Genomic DNA, 21,551 nt, shown 5'->3' with positions numbered 1-21,551 from the left:
TGATTGTTGTGCAGGCTCATGGACACCAAAAGCTGTTTGAAACCACCTATGTCCTACAGAAGCATCAGTCTTGCTCTTCCCCAGTCCTTGACTCCAGGTCTTGGGCAGCATGGTGAGCAGCATCAATTCTCACTGAATGACTGCTTTTTGACACATTAAACAATTTTTAAATTTTGTTATTCTTGTTCTAAGAGCTTCTTGGTGTTTCATTGTGTTCTTCAAATCCCAGGGAGCAAGATGAACTCAGAACCAAATGTAGACATGCAGGCATTTCTTTTTGCATATGGTTACTTATACATAAAACAGGAGATACTCTTAAGAAAGCTCTAAGACAAATAAATCTTTACCCATTGCACTATATGTGTCAATAATTTGGCTATCACAGTGTGCATACATGGCTAGTAATGGATACTCATGTTGCCTGTTTTCTGATCCTTTCTGTTGTTCTCCCAGACCTGTGGGATGGATGGGTTGCTGTCTTGCTTTGTCAGTCAGAGAGCAGATAATCTATGGTACCAATTATAACAGTAAATACTCATGTCAATATTTCATTTTTTAAAACTAGTGCAGTTGTTTCCTTGCTTCTTAGTCAACCCAGCTGGTTTTCAGAGCAGAGTCAAGCATTTGTATTGGTAGATTGAGGCACAATTCAAGTCCTTTTAGGAATCTGTATGTTTCAGAATAAATTGAAGCTAAATGACTAGGATTTGTCTACTCTGCCCCTGCCTCTGTGTAAGTTTGAAATTCTGGGAATTTTATGTGCTTTTTTTTTTGCCTTTTTTTTTTTTTTTTGAGCTAGCTGTTTTAAGTGCAAAAACCCTTGATCTGACTCTGTTTGCACTAAAGGTGCCTGCCCTTCTGTGAACATCTGCCCTTGACATGAGGTTTATGGGTCTGCTGGAAAGAACAGGCAGTGCTTGCTCGGTCTCAGGTGAACTGCATGTATGTTTGGGTGGCATCAGCTGATGAGACAGGACATTTTCAGTATGATAATTGAAGCACTTCATGTGTACTTTAGATGTCCCATAGATTTTTGGCTATTCTGAAATTTCCAGGGGAAAAGATTAATTAATAGGATCCATAAGCCTGCTAACACAGTTCATACTGTTGCACTTGCAGAGGGGTTTGCTACTGATGCAGATGGCAATGTAAGTGTGAACTGGTCAGAATTCACTGGGTCTGTCCCAAATAAGGTTGATGGAGAGGATGCCAAGGAAGGCTGCATGGCAGAGCTGCTGCTTCCAGTTTGCCACCTGCTCTGGCCTATGGCAACATGAGATGCAGGAGAAAAATGTGCTTTGAATTTTGTGGCTGGTAACAGCTTGGGAATGTCAAGATGCTCGTTGTATATGGACCTCATCTGGTCTAGGGGATGTCCTGGTTTGAGGACAAACCTGGAGGCCTGTTGCTGAGCACAAAGAGGAGGATACCAGTTATCATTTGGAGTCTAGCAATCCTGGGTTCTCAGAAGTCTTGGGTGTGCATCGAATTTTGGGAATTAAATAATTGGAGGTGTGGGGAGTGGTTAAGAAAGTGTTTGTCCTTTGCTATCTGTCACCAAGATATGTGAGAAGTGGCCATGCAGACACTGGGGGTTTCCCTGTCCTCTCTCCCCTGGTACAGGTGTTGAAGTTGTCTATAATCAGGAAAAGCTTTTCTTAGTTTTTCAACAATGTGTTTTGTACCAGTGTTACCTTCTTACCATTCTTGGCAGTGCATGAGACACTGGATGCACACTGGTACAATATATCAAGCCCTCTGTAGACACAGATTCACAGGCCTGCACTGACACTGCCGAGAAGTGGCCGAGTCTCTCTGTCCTCCCTGTGCTTGGTAACTGCCTTCTCTTTGAGCCTGTGACAGTGGCAAGGTACTGGACATCTGAATTCAGGTAATACATGCAGTTTGTGAGGCTTGGTCTGTTTTTTTGTCTGAAGGATGAATTTTTCTTGTCTCTCACAAATATTTTGTGGAGGCTGTCACCAAGCGTTGCACACCAGAGGTCTCTGTGAGACCAGGACACCAGTGGAAACAGGAACAACCACAACTTGAAGGAGGAAGCTCTAGCGAGCTGCTTGTCTGACCATGCTTGATTGTCCCCATTAATCCTGGCTTTTAACACCACAAGTAATGAAAAGAGTTCCCAGCAGTAAATTTTCTGTATCTGCTTTGGCAGTCGTTGTGGAAGTGAGCTAGTGCAGTGCTGTGGCTGCTGCATCCTAAACAGAGTTTGGAAAATTAAAATTCACTGTTATAGCAGGTGTTGCCTAACCTTCACTTGGCCAGCAGAGATTTATTACAGTCCTTTCCATCGATACAGGATGTTACTTGAAATAATTGAGTAGCATACATTTATTTACATGTTAGCCAAGGCAACCTCTTATGGTTTGGGTCTGAAGATGGGTGAGTCCCTTGGTGTGTGACGGTACTGAGGATCCCAGCATTGAGATGGCTGTGCAGGTGGATGCTCATCTGGGCTGTTTTGATGATGATGATGGGGAAGACCAAGTGTCTTCATACTGGTATGACTGGTTAAGGAGGCAGAAGTGTAGATCACAGATGTGGGAAGATAAATATATCTTTAAATCCTGTATTTTCAAAACCAGCTAAGCATTATTTACCTGTTAGGCCATCAAAATTCCTATTTCCATTTGATTTCAAGAAGAATTGTACTGTAAGGGAGATAGGTCTGTGGTCTGAAGCATATAAAATTTCCAGTAACACTTTGCGTTTTAGGAAAATTTCTTCCAGTGGCACTGGAGAGAAAGAAGTTGGTGTGGCAGTACACCTATATATTATTGAAGGGAAGAGGTAAGAAGGAGTTTGGGGATTGTATATACAGGAAATTAGTCTGATGAGTGAACTTTTTGATCTCAACCCCAATATTTTCTGTGCAGGCTAACATTTTAGGTGTTACTAGGCCAAGTTTCACTGAGATCAGACTGCAATCTAGCCTGAACGTGATGTGGGCACTTGAAATTGGTCTCAGCAATTTGTTTTGAATGTTACATCCTCAGAGTTGAAAGTACACATAAAACAGCAGCAACAAACAGCAAAATCTGAGCGCGGGTGACGATTGAGCAAGTACTGCTGGGTCAACACAAAAGCAACTGAATTTGCCTTGTCTAACCTTCCTGTTTGGTATTTCATGTTTCTGCAGTAATCTCCCAAAATTGAGAGTTACTGTTGTGCTAAAACAGTCTGATGTTTGTACAGCACTGATGGAAAGAGGATTTCCTATGAGAAGGGGCTAAAAATGTGTCCCAGGTACCCCAGAACTGACCAGACACCCTGTGACTCTGGAGTGCAGAAGCTGTACATGAAATCCTCTGGTTCTGCTGAGTCACGAGCAAGCAGGAGGCTGGAATTTGTCCTGATGAAATCTCAGGCTGCTGCCAGCTGGGTATGGTCATGGCTAAGGCAAGAGACCAGTGGGGGGGAATATATGCAAGTATTTAAAAGTATTATGGGGAGGGGAAGTTTTCTTTGTCCCTTAAAGGGGAGAGTGCTTCAGAATCTGAGAAACTTGACCTATTTTTTTTAACCTCATGCCAGAGTTTTATGTGATTCTGAGTTGAAGCAGGGATTGGTATCTGGAGCTTTTAGCTGTATTTTAGCAGTGGTTTCTCTCATCTGGTGTCAGTGTAGAAATCACAATTCTGTCACAAGCCTGAGAAAGGGTGAATGAGACACTCCTTAAAGGTCCTTTTATTTTTATTTTTCAAAAAAATACACTCAAGGACACCTGGGCTGTCTTGGGTTTGTACTGCTTGTGAGCTGAGTCCTGCCTGTTTTCTTTTTAATCTCCCACCTCCCTGTGAGACCATTGCTTTGGGGCATAACAGAATTGCCACAGACCACTTAGAAATCCTTACATGCCACTTGTGTAATTCACTGTATGCCTGTCATACTGTCAGAAAGATTTCGGGATGTATGCTGAAGAAGGAAAATATTTCCATGTGCTAAATGGCCTGCCTTTTAAGACAGAAAAAAACAATATATCTTGTGGCATTTAAACTTTGGGACTCTCTCACTCTTCCTTAAGTTTCCCATATAGTGAGCGTGTGGTTTTGTGTTTTGGGGGTTTTTTGTGTGTTAAACAATGCCCGGACTATGGTGTCCAAAGGCAGTTCCCTGTGAGAAATTCACTACCCATGGGAATACTTGGCTTACTGCCTCTCTGTAGCCCAGGAGGGTTTGCTGGCAGAGCCCCTGAGATGCCGGGGAGCATGTGACAACAGCTGGAGCACAGGCTGGCCCGTCCGCGCCACGGGAAGACTGCAGAAAGGTATTCAAGGCTGCCCTTAAAGCCTGAGGATGGCTAAATTGTCACTGGTTTCCTTTGATTTTGGAGCTACCTTTCCTACGTGCAGAAATGCAGCCTCGCTCTGCGTGGTGGGGGTTTCCTCAGAGCTGAAGAATAATAGCTCCTTTATGAAGGTCTGTGTTATTGAGGTTATTTACATAACGAGGAGCTGATCCCCTGTTACCTCCGTCCGCCATCCAACCCTCAGAACTTTGCGTTTATCAGTGATTTCACTCGCTGCTGGAGCTGAGCTCTGGTTGGCAGGGACAGTGGGGCCAGGGTGTGGGGTTCCCTGCCAGCCCCGCCGTGCTGCCCCCTCACCCCAGCTCCCTGTGCCCACACTGCAGCCCTGCCATCTTCCCCATCGGGGCAGCCTGTGTGCGAGTGCCCAGACGCCTGACGTGGCTCTGCCATGGGGAGAGGTCAGCTGGGATTTTGGGAAGTTGGACCCCGCTGTGTCAGGGCTCGTTGCGCTGAGTGGTGGGTGCAGAAACCAGGACAGGCCTGGCTTGCCACTGGGCCAGCCGTCCTGCTCAGCCAGTGAATGCAAACATGAGCTGATCTTGAGTGAGAGGTTCCAGCTCTGTCCACCTCAGCTCTGTCTCATTGTCCTCCCAGATGGGGCTTTGCTTGCAACTTGTTTAGGGAAGGATTTAGGAAATGCTGGTGAAGAGCTGTGGGTGATAGGTGACAGCTGCTGCTTATATGCAGGAGGAGCTAATAGATTGCTTATCGGATAATTATCCTAAGTTTAGGTGGGGGAGGGGGGAACTGTCATTATCAGCTTTATGGAAGAGCAGTTCATTGCATGTGGGTCCAAGACTTTAAAAATACCCCCACCAAACTACAACCATCTACCTCTTCCCTGGCCCCACGTATGAAAATCAAGTAAAAATGATGCAGCATGTCACTGATGGAAATCTGTTTCTGCTTTTCTTATGCTGTGAAAGTCTTCTTTGGGGTTACGCAGGGAGACCTGGTTCTGTAACGGAGATGCAATGCTTTGTTTCTACCCTGGTAGGTTTCCCCATGTCCGTGACGTGTTGGCCGAGGCTCTGCGGCTCCTCTCCGCCCTCGGAGCGGCCAGTCGCTGCCCTCTGGACTCCGTGATCCCCGACGGGCGTCATGAGCATTGCAATCCCTCTGGGAGTCACCACACCAGATACATCCTACTCCGACATGGCTGCAGGATCGGAGTGAGTGTTACCCCATGGAGGAGGAGAAGGAGGAGGGGAGGGTGTCAGGGGGCTGCCCTGGAGTGGGGCTGCAGGGTCAGTGCCAGTCCTTTCTCCGCTTGGGAGAAAGGGGGTGCGGGTCTGCTGACCACGTGATATGGATGCAGGGACAGACTTTTGAGTGTTTTAACAAATGCAGTGCTACAGAAAGTGGTAAGTTTGACACAGGAGATGGGGAAAAGGAGAATTCCAGCATTGTGAGGCACTCAACCCTGGGTGTTATGTCAGCTTGGCTAGTAAGTCTGTACTCAAGTGCAGGCAGTTGTTTGTTTGCTGTGCCCATGTTTGACGTTGGCAAGCCAAGGTGCAGGAGTGAGCCGGCTCCTTTTGCAAAAGTTGTGTTATACGAGGGATCAGTGTGCTGAGCCTCCCTGTCAGTAGAGCCTACTAGATCAGACTCAGTACCAATCTTTCATGACTGATTTCTGGACCCCTTTGGAGCTTTGCCAGAGACATGGCATCAGCCTGTGTAGACACCTTTATTTTGTTTCTGCCCTTGAGCAGGTTCCAAAAAGCACATCTCTGTGGTTGGTCCTTTCAGGGTCCCCACCGCAGGACCCTGTGCAGGGCTCTCACTGCAGTCCTCTCTCTGAGGCCTGTTGGAGGGGACTTAGCATTTATTTTAGAAGATGGTGCTTCTGTAGAAGTCAGGAGCATTTAAAATACAGCAAATATTGCACTGTGATCTTTTATTAAAACCCATGGTAGAATGATGTCAGCTCGGATGAGTACTATGTTTTGGTCAGGGGCGAGAGGGAGGGCTCAAGTTATTTCTGTGTGCTTCTGCCTTCTGCTTTCCTGCAGCCTTCTTTGAGATACAGACTGTAGCATCTCTTTACAAAAATTTACAAGGGCATTTTGGAGATAGATTTCCCCCATGTATTATTTAAAGGTACCTACTGTGCAAATACCTGCGTGTCAGATTGATCAGTGTAGAACAGCTACTGCTCCAGACTATTAATTTTGAGCTGTAAGAGCAGTGGGTTAGGGTATGAATAATTGCTTTTCCCTTCCATCTTGCCCTGATTTGTCTGTGCACGGAGTTTGACTACACATTTGCACTCTCTGTGGGACTGCTAATGCTCTTTTTTTGTCTGTCTTGGCACTGGCCCCATTCTAGGCATTCTTCTTCGTGATGCTTAATTCCATCCTAAAGCCCATGTTTTAATATGTTGTTTTTAAATGGAGAGCCAGAATCTACTAAGTCGCTCATCTCCAGTGGATATATGATCTTTCACTTTTCAATATTTAACATTCAGCATTGCTTGTCACCGTGCTTCTCCCACACTAGCACTTTAAAGACTCAACATGCAGGAATTTTAAACTGTTTATGACAGGAAAAAGAGTGCTAAATAGTTTACTCATGTACTAGGCACTTTGCTTTCAAAGCTGAACATGGTGGAGAGGAGAGCCAGATGTATCTAGCATGTCCCTTGTAACATTTGAATATCAAAAAGGCTGTCAGTAAATCTTCTGCAAAGCATTATTTCATTCTTCTGTAATTGTAATAAATTTGTAGGTCCAACTTAAGGCTAGGCTGGAGTGGTTTGAATAAAGACTTCTGAAATGTCTAAATTGTTTTTTCTGTTTTCTAAAAATTGGGAATGTCGGGACTTTATTCTCCAGGCTTTGCACTGATGCACTGTTACTCGCTCCTGAAGTGTCTATCCTCCACTTCTCCTTTGAAACTCTACTAGTTTAATGCATCAAGTTTGGGGTACCTGAGCTTCTCGTCTCTTACAAGAGATTGATTTCAAAGATGTGCATCACAAAAGTAGTGGGAAACTAAAAGGAAAACTAGGTGGCCCTCTTTTCAGGCTGAGGTTTCACATCTGCTTCCCATGGTGGCTGATAGAGAGGGGAGGTGAAAGTGCTGAAGGGTGTCTGTGTTCATCTGAGGGTGAACATGGAGGCTGCAGAGTAGTTTTGATGTCTTAGTCTGACTGCATATTGGAAGTTGTTGAAGCTCCTTGGCAGGCTGCTGCTGAGGAAGCATGGGCCCCAGCGTTGTTGCCCCTGGACACCGTTGCACCAACAGTCTTGAAGTTTTATTGCTAATGCTTGTGGCAGCATTGCTGGTATTCCAGGCTGACTGTAGTTAGGAACGTGGGTGACTTGGGCAGATCTGCAGCTTAGGCTGTTGAGGCTCTTTTCCTTCTAATATTGTTTCTGAAAATATGATTAAACCTGAATGGATTAAACTCTCTACCAATCTGGAAGTCCTAAAGGACTGTTCCAAAGATCCAGCAAGGCTGGATTATGTGGCAAGCTCTACATGGCATCTTTTATTAAGAAGCACGTCCTCTGAGAGGTGTGGCCACCTGTATCTCCTGCTTTTGACAATTTAGCTAGTTCTAGTTACATTGAAAACAAACAGCGATTATCATGTCATGCGCCAAAATCCTCAGCTACAGAAGTGGGGCTTGCATAGTTTAAGGTCTTCTACTTTCAGCAGTTCTTTGTGTAATAAATTTCTTCTCCTTTGTGTTGCAAAGACAGATCCACTTTACTACAGAACAAGCCAGAAGGTTAGTGAGTTGTAGAGTATATCAGGTTTAGTGCCAGGGTGGGGCAAGCTTCAGTGCAGCAGAGATTTCAAGAGCTAATAGGAAGTCCAAAGGGCACAGGGGTTAATGTTCTTGGGTGGTGCCTAAACACTGCCCCACGCGTGACCGCTGGCCGTTGGTGTTTGAGCACTGCCTGATTAACCCTGGCAATGTAGGACCTGCTGAGAATCCTGCAAGATCTTACCAGAGCAGCAGAGGTCCAAGGTAAAGTTTTTCTTTCCTGTATTTTTCTTTCTTGCTTGCTCAGCTCCCAGCTAAAACTGAAGATTTCAGCTGCAGACATGAGTCAGTAATGTTCTGCTGTATTCTGAGAGAATAGCAGAAGTAGGGGCCCTACTTGTAATCTGTGCAGAGGTTAGCTGACTTGTATCTCCTGCTTGTAACAGACAGTGTGTTTCCTGGCTGGTATTCTGTCTATAGCCTCATTGTCTGATATTCCCTGCATTGAATTGCAGCTGTCCCTTCTCTGAGTAGAGCTTCTGCAGCTTTCTACTGAGGGATATACCTTTCATTTTTAGCTGCTTTTTTTCACCACCCTGTGGTGGAAGAGTGCATTGTACCTCAGCAGCACATTTCCTCTTCAGCACATTGCACACCATGTTGCTGCATTGAAAGCACAGGGCGAATCTCGTTTGTCTGTGGCCACTGTCTGTTCAGGTCATGAATTTTGTTGCCTCTTTGTAACAGGAATCTCCAGCTCCTGGTCCTTTTTGTCAGGATAGCTGCAGGTTTCATGCAGACTTTATTACAGGACATTGGACTTGGCTAACAATTAGTATCTGAGGGAGAGAGAAGCAAGCACAGATGCAGTAAAGCTGCTTAGCTGCTATTTGAAATAAGCTGTTGCAGAGATAACACGGCAGTGCTGTTCAGTGGCTTTGAGATTATGCTGGCTGTGTTCAGATGTGAATGCTGAACTAGACCCAACTTACTCAACTGTGAGGAAACTAAGCTGCTTACATGCTAATTATCTTTTTAACTTCCCAGATTGAGACCCAGTTTAATGAGTTATCCAGGGTGGCCCATACTCAGTTGCTTCCCTCTGTTGAAAGCAGGTTCATCCTGTACAACTTCAGCACACATGATGCCTGGTGCAGTGCACATTAACACCTCAGTTTCATGAAGTTTCTTCATTTTGAGCTCATGAATAGAAAAGAGCAGTGAAATACTGGCACTAAAAAAAAAAAAAAAAAAAGATGTTATATTGATGGGTTTTACTTCTGGCCCTTTCTGCAGCCCAGAGTCTGTGGAAGCTAGTCCAGCTGTCAGTGAGAAGAATGTGTACTCCAGCCACGGCTATGGGGCCACCCAGAAACACAGCTATCGCGGGCTGCCTTACGCAGTGAGTACTCTCTCTGCAGTGAATCAGCTCTTTACTGTCTACTTTACTCTTTTCTCCTTCTTCCATCATTCTTTGCCTGTTAAGCCTTCAGATTTTTGGCTTATTTGTTAGGGAACGCTGAGTTACAGCTGAGTTCTGCCATACATTTTTATTTACATTTGTGTGTTTATTGTTTGTGAAGTCTTACATACTCTGTAGCAAGGTTTAGTAGTGTTCTAGGTGATAGATTTTTAAGTCAATGAAGTATACAAATGAAGTGTGAATGTATGTGAATATCTAATATTTTCCTGGTGGTAATTTTATGCCCCATTTGGTTTATTGTGCACAGTTTGTACTTGTTTCAACTGCACAGATTTTGATATTGGTAATGTAACAAGGAATGGTCAGGAAGAGTGGGAGCATGACTTGAAACTGTGGGATGAACAGGATGTCACAGAATCACTGGAATTGGAAGGGGCCTCTTGAGGTCATGTAATCCATCCCCTCTGGTCAAGCTGCCTCTGCTTGAGCAGGTTGCTCAGGATCATGTCCAGTTGGATTTTTAATATTTCAACAGACAGCAGCTCCACAACCTCTCTGGGCAACCAGTTCTAGTGTTTGACCGCTGATGTAATCTCAGATTATTAGCAGCACAACAGTTAATGTCAAAATACCCTAGTTATTTTCATGCATTTTCAGTTTAGTTCGTTGGTGCAGAAGAAAAACATTCACGTCTTTCAGAGCCAGTGCTTTACCTTCTTGGTACATTGAGGATACAATTTTTTAACTAATAACCTGGGAACTGTAGATTTGGGACTTCAGTTTCTAGCCATCATATCTTCACGTTAAAAGTAGTACTGCAAATACTCGTTTTCAGGATCATAATTATGGAGCCCCTCCTCCTCCAACGCCGCCAGCCTCTCCTCCTGTCCAGACCATTATACCTCGTGCAGAACTGAACGGCCTGCACTCGCCTGATGAGGAGAACTCCGGGGACAGTGAGAGCTCCTCAGAAGGAGAAGCAATTCCCACTTGGTGCCACTGCAGTGTCTCTCAAGATGGTTTCCTCCTCAAGTGTGAAAAGTGCAGGTAAGCTTTGATGCAGTACAGATGTGGCCTGCTCCTTGTGTTGACTTCTTATGGCAAACCCTGTCACTTTTGGGCTGTGGAACAGACTTCCTTTTGCTAACTGGAGTGTTCTTGCCAGTGCTTTGCCTAGTATTGACCCTCCTCCTTTGCGTTGTCAGCCTGACAAGTGTTGGTGGCACCAGGAATGGAGATGAGGATGTTAAATCGGTGTTCTTATCATCCTGGGCCCCACTGAGGGCACGCATCTTGTGACATCCTGTTGAATTTCAAGTGACTTTACTCCTACAAACCAGCTTCAATTGTGCATTCTCCTTTGGCAGAGGAATGAGCAGGGGGAAGGTGATCAGACTCCGCCGCCGGAAGCAGGACAACGTGTCAGGTGAGCCTGATGTTGTCATTCTGATAGCGGTGACTTTTGCTTTCCTTCTACAAGACCTTTGTTTTTCAGCTGCTGCAATCTCCTAACTGTGATCAGTGTCCACTAATGTCTTTGCCTCCCACCCACTGGGATTTTCTTCTCTCCTGTCTCACCTCAGTTAACTCTTGGGAAAATCAAACTATCTTGTGAATAGAAAAGGGAAACTTTCAGCAGTGCCATTCTGTAAGATTCAGAAGTTTGGGACACCTGTTCTGAGTTTGGGTGGGAAAACTGAGGTGGCGTGGAGCTGTGTAGAGTCATCAGGTCATCTTGATGAAAATGTGCATGAGGGTAAGCTCTTCTCTCTGGCTTGAATAAAAAAAGGTTGCTAACGAAGCATTCCTCTCTGTAGGTGGGGACAGCAGTGCAACTGAGAGCTGGGATGAAGAACTCTCTCCCTCCACAGTGCTGTACACAGCCACGCAGCACACCCCCACCAGCATCACCCTGACTGTCAACCGTGTCCGCAGAAGCAAACCCAAGAAGAGGAAGAGGAGTACAGAAAAAGCTCGCACTGCTCCAAAGGCCAAAAAGATCAAGGTATGTGGTGTGAGACAAGGTCGCTTTAGTTCCTGTCCAATGCTGTGTTGTGTTTGAGAGCAGGTTGACCAGCTGACAGTAGACAAATGCTTTCTGGTCTAATAATGGGACGCCTTGTATTAGTGACCTACTAGAGTACGTGGCTGTTGGTTTAAAAATTACCTTACTGAAACCCCACCCTAATTTCCCAGTGCTCTCCATTCATGCTCGGACCTTGGACTCACATATTTTCCCTTCTGCTCAAATTAGGATTTGGGGAAATAGCTGTTGGAGTCTGTCTGTGGCAAAAGGGCAGCCTGTGAATGGAATGAAAAATGAAGGGAGTACGGTGTTTCTCAGCAGGCTCTGTTAAGGAATCTGGGCTGCAGAGCTTCTTGGCACTGTTCTCAGGGGCAGAGATCGTGCCTGTGTGAAAAACTGTGTAGGTAGTGATTAATATTAGAGGGATGACTTTACTGTCTTGTCTGTGAGGGTTTGGGGACTGAAGTAGTTTTGGATTGCTTGCATTGGAATGCAAGTGTGTGAGCAGCTGGTTCTTTCCCATCATCTCCTAGCTTTACCATGATTTTCCTCAGATTAGGTTTCCCTTGAAGTTCTCGTAGGCACTGATTAAATAAAAGGCTGAGAGCAGGAGCTATGCGAGGTCTTCAGGTCTTTTGTTGTGAGCCAGCTTGATTCTGTTGCTGACCTTTTCTTCTATCGAAGCCAGTGGGTTTAGTTGGGACAGTTTTGGCTTTGATCTGGAGATTTCACTAAGCATGGGGCAGGCCTTTTTAGTTCAGAAATCCTGGTCATCAAGCTTTTCAGCAATTTCCACTGGATTTGCATTGTGGAGTCTTTTTGTTCAAGTCACTGCTTCTTGTATAGGTCTTCCTGTAATTCTTGCCATCTTTTGTTAAGGAGGTGGGTCTGTTGGGGTTAGATCTGGTGTGGTTCTGGGACACTAATTCTGAGAAAAGGTTATATTATACTTTTTTGGTTTTTTTTCTCTCTCTCCTTGTCCGGGGGACAGGCATTTCGCGAGGGCTCACGGAAGTCTCTGAGGATGAAGGTGAGTGGAACTGAGAAGCCTCTATGATGGTGATGTTTGTTTTTTTCCCTGTAACATGCCTGTCTTGGTTTGCTTGGAGAATATTTGGTTGTGACCAGCCTCAGAATAATCCCAAACCTTACCGTGCACTGCAAGCAGGCCTCTAACCTTGCTTTTACTTCTGATAGCTCATCGCTTTCTGCAAGTTAATGTCATCCAGTTCCAAGAGATATGACTGATTCATGACACCTGTAAGTGGGGTGTAGAACTGGTTGTGGCCACTCTTCTGTGAGGTCAATTATAATTTCATTGCATCAAAGGTGAAGCTTGGGCATCAAAGCAGCACACAGGCTTCATGTTGGATGTCCCTAGCAGTGTTGCCTTGTTTCTCTTAACATCCCCTTTCAAGGGATGGATGGGAGGATAAGTTATCTTTGACCTTCTGCAATGCTGGTAGGTGTGGCTATCTGATAAAAGGTTTATTTGACAAAGATATAGGTTTGCACTTAGAGCTAAACATATTCTTAGAAACACAAGAGTTGCCTTAAAGTTCACGCAGTTCCACCTGACCCCAGTACTGCAGCTGACAGTGGCTACTAGAAGGTGGCTCAGAGGAAATAGGACAGTGCTGTGGTGGGTCTGTTTGTATGCATCTATCTCCATAATGTGCAAGTGCCTTGAGAGGGTAAAAATGCATAAAAACTATTAATGCTTTTAATGTATGTGATGAAAATAATGGTGGTTCTTCAGTGGTCCTTGTCACTAATAGTTCAGTGTCACATATACGTGAGTCCCTTGTGAAGCCAGTTAAGTTACTGAGCTCTGGAGTGTAGTTTCTTGAATTACTTCAATTATTGTAAAGACTGAAGCTTAGGGTATTTTTTTTCTACCTACTTCTATTTTTCCCTCCCTTACAAGGTGGTATAAACAAATTACTTGATTTTGCCCTCTCCTCTTTGCAGTGCTTAGGACTTACAGTTTAACCATCTGTGTATTAGCTTGTGCTTTACATTCAGTTTTTTGAGACCTCAGTGGCTATTCCGCTAGGGAGTTCAGACGTATTTGGGGATCAGTCACTGCAAAAATTGAGATGCAGTCAACATCATCTAGCCTGAAGCTGGACATGACTGGGTTGATTGTAGGAGAAGATGAGATTCATCTGCCTTTGCTCTGTTCCTTTGCTTTTTTAAATTGACTTAATTATTTTTCCAAAGTTACTTTAAAAAAGAGCTTTTTCTGGCCATGTGCTAGCTTAATTTTCTTGTATGTAACAGTGCCAAGAACCAGCTCCTAAGAGGTTTAGGTCCTGCATGGAGTCCTCCACAGGTTCCCTAAGTGACATTGTACTGTGTTTTGGAGGACAGGTTCTGAAAAATTTGTTCTCACACCTGACACTCTCTTGGCTTGGAATAGACTTGCCTTTTTTGTTTTGTTTTGTATCATAATCCTGTGGATTGGTTTTTCCTGTTGTGTACTAGCCATTCACCCTTTGCTGTTTGGTGCAGAATTCCCCTTCTGAAGCACATGCCTTGGATGAAAACACAGCTGAAGGGTGGGAGAATCGAATTCGCCTCTGGACAGATCAGTACGAAGAAGCCTTCACCAACCAGTACAGCGCTGACGTGCAGAACTTGTTGGAGCGTCATCTGAACTCCCACAAGGAATACGTGGGCAAAACTGCTATGCTAGACACAATCAACAAAACTGAGCTGGCCTGCAATAATACTGTTATTGGGTCCCAGATGCAGGTAAGGACCATTGTGACAGAAACGGGGTAGGTCAGGTCCTCTGGTTTTATAGACTCTGGGTGTGGGATGAGCATTATTATAGCTGATTTGTGTAATTTCAGACCAATAGGCACAGATTTGATGTAAAAGAGAGCAGAAGAGATGTGACAGTATCAAGGCAGAGTGAGAAACACATTCAACCAAAACAGTGTTGCTAAGCTGGGGATATTTTGTACTGTTCTGTGATGGGATTCACAGGGATTTTACCATAAATAATTTTGGTCACTGAGTGGCTTGAGGCAGAACCAGATCTATCACTTGCTGGAGGCAGGAAATTTCCTGGTTTGTTTGTGTGTGATTTTTTTTTTTTTTTTTTTTTTGGCTTGTGTTGTGTGGAAAGTTATTGTAAAGAACCTTCCAGCATTATTTCAGTGTTTTGGATGTTTCTGGTAACTTTCAAATACTGCACAACTATAATTGGTTTTAGGGAACTGTCCGTCCCTAACTTGTATTTTTCAAGATGTGCAATGATTATATGGAATGCATGTGGACAAGGGGAAACAGGAGAAGGATGTGTTTGTGTGGTGTATGTCCTCCCTGCTACTCTGCTCAGCTGATCTTTCATCTGGTCCGTGCTCTGTTGAACAGAGAGCAGCATTCCCACTCAGTTCAGGCTTTGTCCCGGAGAATGGAGATGGGGCTTCCTTGTCCAGGAGAATGGAGATAGGTGCAACTGAAAAGGATGGGCTCCAAAACAGATGTGGGGCACTCTTCTGTAGAAGGGGAGCAGAGTCAGAAACCTGAATATCAGGTATATGTTTGTGCTTGAATCATTCTTGTTTATATCAGCTGACTCAGTGCTCTGTGAAGTTCACGTGCTCCCTCCCACCTTTCCCTCTGCTTTCATGTAGGTGAAGCACATCAGGCAGAGCACAGATATTGCCAGCAAGGGAGAGTGCAGAAAGAGGACTTTGGACCCAGCTTCCTTCCACTCTTGTTCTGCAATAATAAGACTTCTGTGGGGGTTGGGGAGGAACACTTCTACTTGGCTATGTGAGTAGCCTTCCTAAAGAGAGCAACTGAGGAAATGTAGGGAAGAAAAAGTTCTGCTCTCTAGAAATACTAATATTTTCTGAGTCTAAATGTAAACTCTTCTACCTCTTTCACATGAATTTTAGGAAAAGTCCTGAAATAAGTAATAAAACATATGATGTTTAATTTGATCATCTTCACAGACTACAGCAGTACAGATGATTATAAAAGATATTATACATAAATGTGCTTGTTCTTGTCATGCTCTCTTGCCCTCTCCCTTCCCTGTACAGACATAGGTTTTCCCACAGGGAAAAGAGGCCAGCATTCCATATCAGAAGACTCCAAGTGCAATATATCCCAAAGAAACAAAAAGATAGAAAGTTGCATAAGAGAGATATAGAGAGCTGCATTTAATCTAAACAAGCAGTAGGTAGGTACCTATCGTGCATGCTGGGAAAGCCTAAAGGGACTTAGTGGCTTTGTAGTTCCCCTTGGATACTGAGGAAAGACCAGGTGGCTGTCCTAGGCTGCTCCTTCTCAGCCCTTATGTCCTTGTTTTCTCTGCTCAGCAGATGCTGTGGAGTTTTGTGGGGAGGATTGCCCCCACAGGTGCAAAATGTGGGGTCTCTTATCCTATGCTTTATATTTTTGTTCCACTCGTTTGTCTCATCTTTGTTAGACAAAAGACAAATTGAGAAGGTTTCTTGGTTTGCAGCAGTTGTCTGTTAACTGGATATCATTGCTGAATGTAAAAATAGATTTTCTGGAGGAAATAGGTGCCTTGAGGAAAAAAATTAGGGAGGTTGTGTCAATATGCAGATAGCAGCTGTGTGTAGAAGATGGGTATTGTAACTGCTCTGTTTGGACATGAAGACTCTAGAGAGAGAAGAAAGAACTAGAAATATTTTACATGCCCTGCATATCCTGACAGCTAAGAGAGTTTTTGACTTTAGTAAATAATGATTAAAAAAAAAAAAAAGGAAAAAAAGAGAAAGTGAGACCTTAGAGCTTCCCCAAGCCAGGAGGATTAGGGAAAGATGGGTTAAGTTATACGTGCAAAATACAGGATTTTGATAACTGGAATGTTTTAGGTAAAACAATTCTCAACTGTCCTAATGGGCAATGGGAAACTTGTGAAAATATGAAACTGTTCAGTCTTATGAATAAAACCGTCTTAGTGCTGGCTGTTGCCAGATGCTTGACAAACTGAAAGCTGTGAGTCACTTTTCTGCCTGCTCTTCCCAAACCAAACCCAGGATCAGTATTTGCCCTTTGTTGCCTCTGATAATTGCTGACTTGAGCTCAAACCCCTGATTGATTTCACATTCTGAAGTGAAGAGCGAAACAGCCTTTATAAAATAAAAGCCACTGAGTATTATGCAGATGTTGCTCTGCAAACATACCAGAACAGTTTTGTCTGATTAGCAGTCAGCAATCCCTAGCCTATGACATGAATAAAATCATTTGTTCTTTTCACACATGAAAGCATGGCAGCTAATCCTCTTCATATTTCTAAATTAGGAGAGCGACAACAAGCTGAGCTCGAGTCTTATCAGAAAACCTACAAGATCATTTCTGTTTTACCAAACTCAATTAAGTATTACAGATGCAGAGCTTTCCTTCATGGGCTCTTTTCTCCTCCCACCACTTTACCCCACCTGTGTTCCCTGAGCTGTTTTCCAGCATCAGGTGAACAGTAATACAAGTCAGTCATGGGCCAGAGGTGGGAGGGAAGGCTACTAGACATTAACTCGCATCACTGAAAGATACTGAGAGAGCTGAATAGGGTAGAAAAGTAGCTTAGGTTGGGAGGAACCACTGAAGGTGATCTGCTCCAACCCTCCTGCATTGGGCCAGCTTAGATGAGAAACTGATTATAACAGCAATCAAGTGGTAGTATAGAAAATAAATTGTTCACCTGGAGACACCCTTGTGTCTCAGTCCTAATTTATCTACTACCTTCTGATACTTTCTCCTTGTCTCCTTCTGTCACACTCAAACTAATCTCATCCCATTTATTTATTCTCGGTTGCCACAGTTGGATAGTACTAATTGTATCCAATGCTTTTAAAATAATTTAGCCACTACTTTCAGCTAAGTAAACAGCCTTATCCCACAGTTTGCTTGTGTCACGGGTTTGTTGATCAGAAATCAGGGCCAGCAGTGTGGCTTCTTAGTCTGGAAACTTAATATGTTTCTTTTATGCTGGTTCAGTAGACTTGGGAAATCTTCTCTGAGCTCCTATCAGGACCCGAGATACAAAGACATGAAGGACACCCTGCAGGGCTTTTCAGTCTCCAGAATATACATGCAGGTTTTTCCAATTGCGAGCAGATACAGTGGTATGAAAAGGAGAGACACCCTGTAGTTCTGATAAATAGCTCTAAGAGGAGATCTGGAATAGCAAGACCATTACTACTCCCATCTTGTGTAGCTTTCAAATGAATATTTTTATAAAGCTATTTTTACCCTGGACCTGAGTGAGGAGACTTTTGTTGGTTCCCAGTGCTGAGTGCTGCCTTAAGACATTAGCTTCATTGTCACAAGGTTAGAACGTCATGCTTCCTGTCATGGTCCAGGCTGAGCCATTCTTAAGCTAAAGTGACTTATCCATTTGAGCAGACTCTGCTCAATAGCTGTTTCTAACAAGACAACTTTATCAGGAAAAGCTGAGAGCTTGCTTTTAATAAAATCCTGTGTTTTACTTCTAATTCAGATAGGTGACTGTCATTATTACTGAAGTAAAAACACTCATGTCTCAATTCACTCCGGAAAAATATCAAAACTGGGTCCTTATGAGCAGTGAATGGCATGCTTAGGAAAGAGCAGGCACAGCTCTTGTGGTGAGGCAGCCAACCATCTTTACATCATTTTTACCTGAAGAGAGCTTCAACCTGTTAAGCCAGAGAAGTACTTTGTTTTTATGGAAGAAGTCTTTCCTATGTCCTAGTGCTTATTACATCCCCCCATTCCCTAAAAATGTATGATCTTTGAACATCTGTGCTTAAAGAATGTTGTGGTTTCATACTGTCAAAGCACATTGTTGTGAAAATCCATTGTAATAGAGCTGTAGACTTTAACATAAAGAAGGTTCAACAAACTGTCACTGCTTAGTTAAGAATGTATTTCTTAATTAAAAGAAATAAAATCCACAGCACTAGTTGAGCAAGCAGACGAAGAGAAGTTTCTGCATAGAGATAGAAATTGCTAGTTTAAGTCTTTGGCTTGTTAACTAGAATTTACCATCCTCAGCAGAAGGAAAAGCTTGTGGTTTTTTTCCTCTGAATGTGTGACAACCCATAATTTAGGGAAGATTTGAGTTATTCTGGCTGTGAAAGAGGCCATAATTGTAGAGCAGTTCCCTGTTAGCAGCAACTGACAGGTCTGGTTATGCCTCCTAGCTGCAAGACTGAAATACACAGTCTGATAGATTTGTGAGACTTGCTGTTGAAGGAAAGGAATCAATACTCTTTGCTTTTGATAAATATTATCAAGGTCATTGGTCATTGCTAAACCCTGACAAAATAAACAGTATATTTGCCAGAGTGTTGCTACTAGAGTAATTTTTCTTTTCATGTAGGTAAAATATTCTTCATGAGTTAGAGGCCTTTGGTTTAAATTCTTATGTTTTGCTCTGGTTTTTGTTGCAGCTGCAGCTGGGAAGGGTGACTCGGGTTCAGAAGCACCGGAAGATCCTGAGGGCAGCAAGAGACTTGGCACTAGATACCCTTATAATTGAGTATCGAGGGAAGGTTATGTTACGACAGCAATTCGAGGTCAATGGGCATTTCTTCAAAAAGTAAGAGTACTATGAAGTGATTAGTGTGAGAGCATCATGGCACGGAGAGACTAGTGTCTCTATGGGATAATGCACACTTGCAGGGCCCTTGTCAGCTGTGCCATCCATAGAAATGTGAAATCAAATAGCCAACCTCAGCTTGATGCTCTGCTTATGGGCCAAAACCCTCTGAAGTGGGTGTGTTGAACTGTGGTGTTGGAAGGGCACAAGCATCCAGAGCAATAGCCCTGATGGAAGCTCTGCTTCCAGTGAAGTGAGGGATACCGGTTGTAAGTGCCATGAGAGTTGGGTACTCTGGGATTGAGACATTCTCTTACTTCTCCAGGCCATATCCCTTTGTGCTGTTCTACTCCAAGTTCAATGGTGTTGAGATGTGCGTGGATGCCCGCACCTTTGGTAACGATGCCAGGTTCATCAGGCGTTCCTGCACTCCAAATGCAGAGGTAAATTCTCTCTTCACCATCTCTGTAATTGCAAACACAAGTTTTACACAGGCCTAGTGCATTTCCTTTTTATGAATATTCAAACTTAAGATGCAGTAAATGGGGAAAATTCTCTGCATCTTGTGCTTGTTTGACGGTTTATACTTGGGAGATGAGAAAGTTGGGGAACGTGAGGTTTTTCTTTGGAAGGAATGAGGTTTTCCTTTGGAAAGAAAGGGTTTCTGAGGCTTTCCTTGGGCTGCAGGATGTTAATGTAAGCAGGTGATACCAAGTGGAAAAGCACAGGATGAGACAAGAGCAGTGAAGCAGGCTTTTCCCTATGGAGAGTTTAGGATAATTACTCACAGAATAGATAAGAGCTACTTGGCAGAAGGAGACTTCCCTCTTGGAAGTAAGAAGTGCAGCTTGTAGAGATGTTAGTTTCTCTCTACTTTGTTTAACAAGGTTCGTCATGTGATTGCTGATGGGATGATCCACCTGTGTATCTATGCTGTTGCCACCATTGCCAAGGACACAGAGGTTACCATCGCCTTTGACTATGAGTACAACATCTGGTGAGTCCTTCACCTCACCCGGGAGCTCTCCACTGCCCTCCTGGACTGGACATCTTCCTCCAGCCCTTTCCTCGCATTCTACATTTTGCTCCGTTTTCTACTGAATTGCATTTTCCGGCTATTCTGTCCAGTTCTGCTGGCATGTTCTCCAATAGAGGCCATAAGGTAGCCTGCTGTCCTTGCTTTGGCACGTGGTGAGACGTTTAGTAGGAATTGCATTGATTGTCTCTGTACAAGGGTTGAGAAATGAAGAGTGACACGAATTATGTTTGTGTTTTGGAGCAGCAACTATAAAGTGGACTGTGCGTGTCACAAGGGGAACCGGAATTGCCCTGTGCAGAAACGTAGCCCAAATGCTGCAGACCACCTACCTCCACCTGTTTTAGGCACACTGCTTGGGGCAGAAACACGCCGTCGAAAAGCCCGTCGAAAGGAGCTAGAAATGGAACAGCAGGGCCTTGCATCAGATGAGAACAGCAGTCAACAAACAGAGGAAGTTACTGAGGCACCTGCAGCCGCCAGTGACAATGAGGTAAAACCCTGGACACTTTGTTATCTGTCTTCTCGTCTTTTGCTGGTATGGAGTCTGAAGCAGTACAGCACTGGGGGCTTCAGGACAGAAACTGCAGGAGGCCTTTTTTAAACATTTAGCACCTTAGATTATGATGGGAATCTTTTAACTTGAAAACGGTACTGGGTTTTAGTTGACATACTAAGTCTGGGCTTTTCTTTCAGGTGGCAGAGAAAGAGGAGAAACAAGAAGAGGAGAAAGAGGAGCCTGTAGATGAACAGGGAGCCTTGGTGCACAACCGACGGGCAAGTACTTCTCTCACTCTGGGTATCATTCCCCATTAGACTTCCTTCATGCCTTCGCCAACAGATCCAGTTGGTTGTTTCAGTTGTTTGAACACAACTTCCAACTGTCAGTGGTCTTCAGTAATTTGTTTTTTTTAAAAAAAACAGGTTGACTCCACATCACAAGGGTTTATGTTAGAGTACTGCATATTAGAAGGTACAGGACAGATTTGTTTCCTGGTTAAAAGGCTTGACTGTTACTTTCAGGGCTATTCTATAGTCTAAAATATACCATTAAAAAGACAACCAGCACTGGGTTCAAAAAAGGGTATTGCACCCTTTTTATGTTACTGCTGCCCTTCCTTAATGCCAATACAAGAATTTATGAAGCCATATGATGAACCAGAACCTGTTTGATGTTAAATCTTGACCCATTTTGTTGGGTTAGGTTGGATAACCTATCTTTGCTCCTTGTATGGGTTCCTAAACATGTTGCCATGTGGGAAAAGGGTAAGATCAGGTTGAAAAAGTTGGTAGACTATCAACATCACTATTGGCACAAGTCAACAAAATTCGCTGTATTCTTTATGAGGAAATCCCTTTGTGCTCCCAAATCAATGTTGTCTTCTTAATCAAAATATTTCTTATTGCTCATGGCTTTTTAATAACACAAGTCACTTCTCAGCTACCTT

General features: G+C 43.8%; 1 protein-coding gene across 4 annotated transcripts in view; it reads left to right on the top strand.

The window, feature by feature from the left end:
* The window catches only part of SETD5 (SET domain containing 5), a 67,270-nt gene that overhangs the window by 20,772 nt on the left and 24,947 nt on the right, over nucleotides 1–21,551 (top strand). For all 4 annotated transcript variants that reach the window (XR_007890380.1, XM_051627937.1, XM_051627938.1 and 1 more), the window contains exons 2-13: nucleotides 5,328–5,502; nucleotides 9,345–9,450; nucleotides 10,307–10,518; nucleotides 10,839–10,897; nucleotides 11,289–11,476; nucleotides 12,489–12,527; nucleotides 14,012–14,254; nucleotides 18,919–19,067; nucleotides 19,393–19,510; nucleotides 19,955–20,064; nucleotides 20,350–20,596; nucleotides 20,800–20,880. Coding sequence is in view for 3 of the 4 variants with exons in the window: in XM_051627937.1 (XP_051483897.1) it covers nucleotides 5,432–5,502; nucleotides 9,345–9,450; nucleotides 10,307–10,518; nucleotides 10,839–10,897; nucleotides 11,289–11,476; nucleotides 12,489–12,527; nucleotides 14,012–14,254; nucleotides 18,919–19,067; nucleotides 19,393–19,510; nucleotides 19,955–20,064; nucleotides 20,350–20,596; nucleotides 20,800–20,880 (1,623 nt within the window). In the remaining variant the exon portion in view is untranslated. The remainder of the gene's footprint in view (nucleotides 1–5,327; nucleotides 5,503–9,344; nucleotides 9,451–10,306; nucleotides 10,519–10,838; nucleotides 10,898–11,288; nucleotides 11,477–12,488; nucleotides 12,528–14,011; nucleotides 14,255–18,918; nucleotides 19,068–19,392; nucleotides 19,511–19,954; nucleotides 20,065–20,349; nucleotides 20,597–20,799; nucleotides 20,881–21,551) is intronic.

Source organism: Apus apus, chromosome 9, assembly GCF_020740795.1.
Source record: "Apus apus isolate bApuApu2 chromosome 9, bApuApu2.pri.cur, whole genome shotgun sequence".
Classification (NCBI taxonomy): domain Eukaryota; kingdom Metazoa; phylum Chordata; class Aves; order Apodiformes; family Apodidae; genus Apus; species Apus apus.
Note: the sequence above shows the minus strand (reverse complement) of the source record. Positions and strands in the feature narration are given on the sequence as shown.